This window comes from Gekko japonicus, unplaced genomic scaffold, assembly GCF_001447785.1.
Source record: "Gekko japonicus isolate JY-2015 unplaced genomic scaffold, Gekko_japonicus_V1.1 scaffold5133, whole genome shotgun sequence".
NCBI classification, from domain to species: domain Eukaryota; kingdom Metazoa; phylum Chordata; class Lepidosauria; order Squamata; family Gekkonidae; genus Gekko; species Gekko japonicus.
Genome location: NW_015166591.1, coordinates 52,874 through 61,780, shown reverse-complemented (window position 1 = coordinate 61,780; position 8,907 = coordinate 52,874). Strand labels below are relative to the sequence as shown.

Sequence of the window (8,907 nt, the reverse complement as noted above, 5' to 3'; positions counted from 1 at the left end):
GGAGAATTGCCTATTTGCTTATTTATTCACTAGTTTTATGCCCCACCTCTCTCCCCATTGGGAATCCAGGGTGGCTCACATAACTCTCCTGTCCTCCATTTTATCCTCACAACAACCCCGTGAGGTAGTCTACCCTGAGAGTTTGTGACTGGCCCAAGGCTCCCCAGCAAGCCTCCATGGCAGAGAGGGGATTCAAACCTGGTTCTCCTGACCACTACATCACCCTGGCATAGGAAACACCTACTCCTAAACTACTAGAACATGGGTAACATGGGTTTCCTTCTGTTTGTTACCCATTTTCTTTCATTAAAAACAGAGTGGTAGAGAGAAATCCACCTGGAAGGCCAAGAAGGTCCCAAAGATAGGAAACAAGAAGGAAATATTCTTTGTTGTTGAGTAGCATGTTAGCGAAATCCTTTTATTCACAAATGCTCAGAGGGAACTAGGAGAAGATATCCAGATGATTATTAGCCCTTGCTGCCTGGCTTTCTCAGTAGACACAGGGCAATTCTGCATCTAGCATTTGCTTCACACTTTCTCAACTGGGAGGAAAAGTGCAGCTCAAAACCACATCCAAATACCTCCGGGCAACGCTGTACTGACTGCAAAGCCACCCCTGAGGAGTGTTCCCTCTAAGGTGAGTTAGTGTGAGCTAGCTCACAGTTTTTTAGCCTCCAGCTCACACATTTTTCTCTTAGCTATGGAAGGATGGCTCCAGAGCAAACTAATTTATGCAGCCAAATTGCTCCCTCACAACTTTAATGCCAGTGGTTCACAAAGTAGGATTTTTGCTCACAAGACTCCACAGCTTACAGGGAGCATCGCCCCTGAGTGGCCATAAAATGGCCATAAATCTATGCATCAGGTTCCATAAAAGTTGATGATCAAAGGAAGCAAAAGTGGCATGGAGTGTGGAAGCTTCAATAAAACCAGCTAATCAAAGGAAGTGAAAGCAGCATGCAATGCAGAGGGGAGGGGTATAAATCCAATCTCCTCCTCCTCCTCCTCCTCTTCTTCGCTCAATGGAATCCAGTGGTGATTGTGACTACACATTTATATCCTAACTTTCCACTGGCATGCTCAGGAGGGCGGTGTTACACAGGGAATATGATGGTAGTCTATTGAACTGTATCTTACTGCTTGGTTTTCAGAGGGATGTGATCCAGTTTTCACAATGTTCATGATATGCCGAATCTTCACACTGTCTTAATGTGTCATTTTCTAATTGTGAGATTCAGTCTTGTTGCAGTGTTGCTATATGTCTTATATGGTCTCTATTACATCTCTTTTTGTAATGCAATCCTTGCATTCTGAGAAAGGCAGACTATAAATAAAGGATCCCTCCTCTGAATAAGTCTTCTTCTTCTTGATGTGTAAGGTTGAGAGGGAAGGGGAGGGAAGGGGGGAGGGAGGGAGGGAGGAAGGAAGGAAGAAAGGAAGAAAGGAAGAAAGGAAGAAAGGATTACTCCTCTACTGTGAAGGAAGGAAGGAAGGAAGGAAGGAAGGAAGGAAGGAAGGAAGGAAGGAAGGATTACTCCTCTACTGTCTGAAGGTTAACCCCAGCCTCGGTTACATTTCAAGGTCATGTAACACAGTCTTGGAACTGGCTTATATATAGGTAAAGGTAAAGGTTTCCCTTGCTTGAAAGCCAGTCGAGTCCGACTCTAGGGTTGTGGCGCTCATCTCCGTTTCAAAGCCGAAGAGCCAGCGCTGTCCGAAGACATTTCCGTGGTCATGTGGCTGGCATGACTAAACACCGAGGCGCACGGAACACTGTTACCTTCCCACCGAAGTGGTACCTATTTATCTATTTGCAATTTCTTGCTTTCAAACTGCTAGGTTGGCAGGAGCTGGAACCAGAGACGGGAGCTCACTCCGTCATGTGGCACCCTGGGTCTCGAACTGCTGAACTACTGCCCTTCCACAGCCTGCAGTTCAGCGTCTTAACCACTTGAGCCACCGCAGCTCGATATATACACTCATATAAACCACTGCAGGCTTATATATACACTTATACATACGGGAAAACATAACAGCTCAGTGCAATATTCCCGTAGCATTGGGGTGGGCAAAGGCAGAGAATATAACTTTGCAACTTGTTCAGGAAGGAGCTATTTTGCACACGTGCAGGTGGAAGGAGGAGTCCTTCGCTCAAAGGAACAGCCGTGAGAACATGGTCCCAAGACAACAAGGGATAACCCCTGAGTATTGAAACCAAGTTATTACACGAGCCAAAATGATGGCAACTTAAAGAATTAGATCATTAGTGGCCCCGTTCAAACGTCGAATTTGCCGCTGGAGAGCCATGAATGCTGGGCAGATTTTCAGGGCGCGATCACACCGCAACATCTGGCACGCGTAGTGCACCCGTGGCCAACCCGTGGCGTGCCACCGAAGCGGCGCGGTTAAAAAGTATCTCATGTACTAGCAAATGGTTTGCCACGGGATGCCGACAAAATCATTCCGTGGCATGGCGCCACCACACGGCTTTCCCCTGGCTGTCCTCCTTGGCGCACACGCGCTGACGGACGAAACCAGGCTGTGCCCACACAGCGAAGAAGTGTGTGACTGTGGACTTACCCAGTGATCTCTGATGTGAAGTCAGGTCTGTACAAGCCAAAGAGTCCTGTACAAGCCAAAGAGAGCCAGTTTGGTGTAGTGGTTAGGTACGTGGACTCTAATCTGGGAGAACCAGGTTTGATTCCCCACTCCTCCACTTGCACCTGGCTGGATGACCTTGGGCAAGCTGTAGTTCTGATAAGAGCTGTCCTTGAAAAAGAGCAGTTTCTCTGTCAGAGCTCTCTCAGCCCCACCTACCTCACAGGGTGTCTGTTGTGGGGAGGGGAAGGGAAAGGAGTTTGTAAGCCGCTCTGAGACTCCTCTGGGTAGTGAAGGGCGGGGGATAAATCCAATCTCCTCCTCCTCCTATTTTCAGTTCAGAGCAATGCTCCTTCTAAGGCAGTGGTTCTCAACCTGTGGGTCACGACCCCTTTGGGGGGCGAACGACCCTTTCACAGGGGTTGCCTAAGACCATCGGAAAACACAAATTTTCGATGGTCTTACAATAGCAACGAAAATAATTTTATGGTTGGGGGTCACCACAACATGAGGAACTGTATCAAAGGGTCGCGGCATTAGGAAGGTTGAGAACCAATGCTCTAAGGTGTGGAGTCCTGTGAGCAAAAATTCTACTTTGTGAGCTACTGGCACTAAATTTGTGCATGAGCGATTTGGTTACTGAACTAATTAGTGTACTCTGGAGCCCTCCTTCCTGAGCTAAGACAAAAATGTGTGAGCCGGAGGCTAAAAAACTGCAAACTACCTCACACTCCCTCAGCTTAGGGGGAATATTGGTTCAGAGTGAAGTAGAACATGTAAAAGATGGGAAACACAAGGCAAAGTGTGCAGAAAACTGGCTTACGTTTATTGACTTCTGAAAACATAGCACTGATAGTAAGTTTTATGGGTTTTTTTAACACTATACATGTTTGGCTCTTTTGTACACACTGTAATTGAACTTTATACAGTTTTCTGCTGTGCAGGTTAGAACAAAGCATTGTGCATTTTGTTAATTTTAATAAACTGCAGAGGACCAGTCCCTCTCAAGAGCCACGGAACAGAATGCAGAGAAGATGGCACGGAATTGAGGGGAAACCCTCCCTTCCGAGCTGTATTGATGCGAGAGGAAGACTAAAAGAAGACCTTCGTCGCCAAGATCCCAGAGAGAACCAGAAGGATGGATCCAGACACTGGAGACCCCTTGTTGGCGGCTCGGCAATGACCTGTTTGAGCTTTCCCGAAGCTATTAATGCCAGTTTTTAACCCGAAACAGATCTGCTCAGAAGCGCAGCCCTTCATGGTGGTATCCATTAAGACCCCTGAAAATGAAAATCAGACGTGACTTCCCGCATTCCTGATAACTGCCACCCAAAGAACTTACATCTGTTCACCCCTGCCTTTAAATGTGCACACACAGTCAAAAAATACATTATCCTTATACTAAAGGTAAAGGTTCCCTTGCTCGAAAGCCAGTCGAATCCGACTCTAGAGTTGTGGTGCTCATCTCCGTTTCCAAGCCGAAGAGCCAGCGCTGTCCGAAGACATTTCCGTGGTCATGTGGCCGGCATGACTAAACACCAAGGCGCACGGAACGCTGTTCCCTTCCCACCGAAGTGGTACCTATTTATCTACTTGCAATTTCTTCTGTTCACCCCTGCCTTTAAATTTGCACACACAGGGTGGATAACACAATCCAAAAATACATTATCCTTATACTAGCAATGCTGATAACTGCCACCCATTCCTGATAACTGCCACCCAAAGAACTTACATCTGTTCACCCCTGCCTTTAAATTTGCACACACAGGGTGGATAACACAATCCAAAAATACATTATCCTTATACTAGCAATGCTGATAACTGCCACCCATTCCTGATAACTGCCACCCAAAGAACTTACATCTGTTCACCCCTGCCTTTAAATTTGCACACACAGGGTGGATAACACAATCCAAAAATACATTATCCTTATACTAGCAATGCTCTTGTCATGGGGTGTGTGTGCTTGTGTGTACACATGGGGGTATGTGGGAGGATGGATACGAATTGGATACTACAAAGACCCCTGCCAGATCTCTGACTGAGGGAATGGGACATCCAAGGCCTGAAGACAGGTTTTGCCTTACTAGCAAATCAAAATGTGTCCATGTTAAAAAAAATAATAATAATAACGAAGAGAGCCAGTTTGGTGTAGTGGTTAAGAGTGCGGACTCTAATCTGGGAGAACTGGGTTTGTTTCCCCACGTCGCCACATGCAGCTGCTGGTGTGACCTTGGGTCAGTCACGAGTTCTTTCAGAGATGTTCTCTCAAGGGCAGTCCTCGAAAGAGCTCTCTCAGCCTCACCTACCTCACAGGGTGTCTCTTGTGGGAAGGGGAAGGGAAAGGAGACTGTAAGCTGCTCTGAGACTCCTTCGGGTAGTGAAGGGATATAAATCGAATCTCCTCCTCCTCCTCCTCCTCCTCCGCCTCTTCTTCTTCTTCTTCTTCTTCTTCTTCTTCTTCTTCCTGATTTTCAGAGAACTAACAACCTGATTTTTGGAGAACAGTAGAAAAAAGTCCAGGAGTACCTTAAAGACTAACAAAATTCGTGGCAGGGTGTGAGAACCCGGTTCTCCCAGATTCGAGTCCGCGCACTTAACCACGACACCAAACTGGCAAGGGAGGTGGGGTAGGAGATCTTCCGGCAGGCCCGTCTTTCCACTTCCCAGGCTCCTGGTAGGGATTGGGGGAGGGGAGAGGGGGGAAATTCCAGGAAAGGAGGGGGAGGGGAGTGGAGGCAGGGCAAATTTGAAAGGGGGCAGAGCCCCGTGCACCCACCACCAGCTACAGGCCTGTGCTCTTTATTTTTTTGTAGCAAAATGTTCCCTGCTATGAAGAAGCAAGCCCTTGATCCTTAATGGCAACCGTGGGCAGAAGGTCACTCCATTTATCTCCTTCATTTGTAACCCCCCCTTTTCTCCCCAGTGTGTTGGGAGTGACCCCTCACTCCCGAAGCAGATAAAAGCAGCCTGAAAACATGCCAAAGGTCTACACTGCTAAGTGTGAAGATGCAGAGACAGACAGAATACTAGAACTGTCAGGCTAGAACCTGGCGTCCCCCCTAACTACGCTACTGACTGGCAGTGGTCTCCAGGTGGACAAAAAGGCACTACCCATGGGTAGCTCCTGACCGGTGGAACTCGCTGCCACAAGATGGGGTGATGGCAGCCAGCTCAGATGGATTTTTAAAGGGGGGTGGTGGTGGACTGATTTACGGGAAAGGCCTGTCAATGACCATGAAGCACAGTAGCTGCCTGGGACCTCCAGGATCTGATTGTCAGATGGTGGAGAGCAGTTGGGAAGTTGTGAACCGTTGACAGGGGGTCTTGTTTCTAGGCTTCCCTGTGGCCGGTCACTCTGGGAAGTGAGATGTGAGGCTAGGCGGACCACTAATCTGATCTGGTGGAGCTACTCTGATGTACTTAGTTCTGCCACTGAGATATGGCCTTCCACGTCTACTAAGGCATGGTGTCATGGACAGCGTGGTCCCGCAGCCACTGCTCTTCTTCTCTAATTCAGCAGACTCTCTAATTCAGCCACTTCTCTAATTCAGCAGAAGTTAGCTGTCATTGGGAATAAGATAAATCCAGGCAGTACTAAGAGGATGGGGGCGGGGGAATCCCAAAGGCACACAGAATTACCGGCATCATTATGTAAATGGGCATCCATGCAGTAGATCTCGGAGCCAGTACAATAGGCCACCTCCGTCACACATGAACTTGATAAAGAATAGCAGGCTGGGCATCGCATTCCATTGGCCGTGGCGTTTATCGGCGGCACTGAAAAAGGAAGAAGGCATCAGACAGCTTAGCAGGAGAGACTGCAGCAGGGTGGCTTAAAACGTGAGCTCTGAATCAGAAAGTTCCTGCCAGGGCAGTGCTATCCAGTGGGCAAAAGGGGTCTCAGGGCCCACCAAAAGCCGTCTTATCGGGTGCTGCTAGATGTCAGGCCCCTTGATGGATCACTGCCCAACCGTTAACGGTGAAGCAAGGTTGAGTCGAATGAACACAGCTAGGGTTCATTTCGTAGAGAAAGAGGTGCAGGAGCTCATTAGCACAACTCATTAGCATAACTTATTTGCATATGCCACACACCCTGACATCACTGGAAGTGTGTCGGAAGGCAACACCCACCGCTCAGGCTCCACCCCAAAAACTGTTTTGGATTGCTAGCTATTTGTTTTTTTTGGGGGTGCAGATCTGTCCTCGCAGAGGAGGGAGAGCTTGTACCTGAATAAAACCTGTTCTTAAAGGTGCCACTGGACTCTTTTGGACCAGGGGGCCGGGGGGGGAGGCTCTACAGTTTACCTGGCTGCTTCTTGCTCTGACTGAGGGCTGCTGGGAGCAGGGGGTGGGGCTTGTTGCATGTGCCCACCCCCTGGGCTCTTTACTGCCGGAGCTCCGCTCCTGTACGTTCCTGCAGGAAATGACCCCTGAACACAGCCACGAATCAGTCAAAGCTCCCAATCTGAACTGTCTCCTAATCTCCTAGGGAGGACCTTCTGGAGCTGGGTCATGCTGGCAAACAGGCAGCAAGAGAGGACAAGAGAAGAGACTGTGGCTCTGTGACAATGTGGTGGTGCCTGGAATTGGTTTCCACCAACAGGGGTTGGAGCCACAAGGCATCCTCCCCATCCACTGATTGTCTGACATGGTTGGATCCCATCATCCACAGGTATAAGGACCAGTGTTCCGAGCGCACTGATTCATGCAGCAGCAAAATCGCTCGCGCACAACTTTGATGCCAGTAGCTCACAAAGTAGGATTTTGGCTCACTGGACTCCACAGCTTAAAGGGAGCATCGATAAGGACTGGAGGATCTTCCCAAATCCCTACCCTTGCCTCTTTCCAGAGCCATTTTCAGTCCTGGGACTTGTATGTTCTAAAGAGGTTAGCTTGGAGAAACAACAATCGAGGGGGTGACATGATAGAGGTTTACAGAATTACGCATGGGATAGAGAAGGCAGAGGGGTAAAAGTCCTTTTCTCCCTTTCTCACAATACAAGAACTTGTGGGTACTCAAATTAAGGAGCAGTAGGCTTAGAACAGAGAAAAGGAAGTCCTTCTTCACCCAAAGAGTACTTAAGACATGGAATTCACTCCCGCAGGAAGTGGTGGCAGCTACAAGCACAGACGGCTACAAGAGGGGATTAGATAAACATATGGAGCAGGGGTCCATCAGTGGCTATTAGCTACAAGGTATAGATAATAACGGAGCTGCGGTGGCTCAAGTGGTTAAGACGCTGAACTGCAGGCTGTGGTAGGTCAGTAGTTCAGCAGTTCGAGACCCGAGTGTGCCGCATGACGGAGTGAGCGCCCGTCTCTGGTTCCAGCTCCTACCAACCTAGCAGTTCGAAAGCAAGAAATTGCAAGTAGATAAATAGGTACCACTTCCGGTGGGAAAGTAACAGCGCCAGCCACATGACCATGGAAACGTCTTCGGACAGCGCTGGCTCTTTGGCTTTGAAACGGAGATGAGCACCGCAACCCTAGAGTCGGACTCGACTGGCTTTCGAGCAAGGGAAGCCTTTACCTTTTTATAGATAGGAACACTCTGTCTGGGGCAGTGATGCTCTGTATTCTTGGTGCTTGGGGGGGGCAGCAGTGGGAGGGCTTCTGGAGTTCTGGACCTGCTGGTAGACCTCCTGATGGCACCTGGTTTTTGGCCACTGTGTGACACAGAGCGTTGGACTGGATGGGCCACTGGCCTGATCCAACATGGCTCCTCTCCTGTTCTTATGCAATAGCTGTACCAGTGGGGTGGCTGTCCTGGGGAGGTTGAAGGGGCAACATTGTTGCTTCATTCCTCTCTATGAGCAGTGATGGGCTCAGGTAACAGACCAGAAGAGGGATCCATTCCCTTCCCTGTCCCAACTACAGCCACCCAAATGGTGCAGCTATTCATACGTGCAAGGCCCTTAACCCTGGGAACAAACCTTCCAGGGACTGGAAATGGGTCTGGGGCAGAGGGGAAAGTAGAGGCAATCCCTGTCTTTGATCATGATTTGTAAGCCGCCTTGAGTTCCACAAGGTGGAAAGGTGGCTAACAAATATTTTTCAATAAATAAAATAATAACTAAATAAAATCCCGAACCATCACTGTTTTCCCCTGGTGGTTTTGGGCAGGGCTTTTTTTTGTAGAAAAAGCCCAGCAGGAACTCATTAGCATAATAGGCAACACCCAACAACAGAAACTCATTAGCATATTAGGCCACACCCCTGACAGCACAGCTCATTGGCATATTAGGCCACACCCCCATGTTACCAGAAGTGTGCTCATCCAGCCACACCCACCTTTTGCTTCTTATT

At 48.7% G+C, this 8,907-nt stretch overlaps 1 protein-coding gene across 2 annotated transcripts in view; it reads right to left on the bottom strand.

Annotated features, from left to right (window-relative positions):
- Nucleotides 1–3,471: 3,471 nt before the first annotated feature.
- LOC107111413 (phospholipase A2 inhibitor and Ly6/PLAUR domain-containing protein-like) overlaps nt 3,472–8,907 on the bottom strand; it is a 7,421-nt gene continuing 1,985 nt past the window's right edge. For both annotated transcript variants that reach the window (XM_015412381.1, XM_015412380.1), the window contains exons 3-4: nt 6,241–6,378; nt 3,472–3,878 (exon numbers count right to left, since the gene is read on the bottom strand). In XM_015412381.1, coding sequence (XP_015267867.1) covers nt 3,691–3,878; nt 6,241–6,378 — 326 coding nt within the window. In that variant the 3' untranslated portion in view covers nt 3,472–3,690. The remainder of the gene's footprint in view (nt 3,879–6,240; nt 6,379–8,907) is intronic.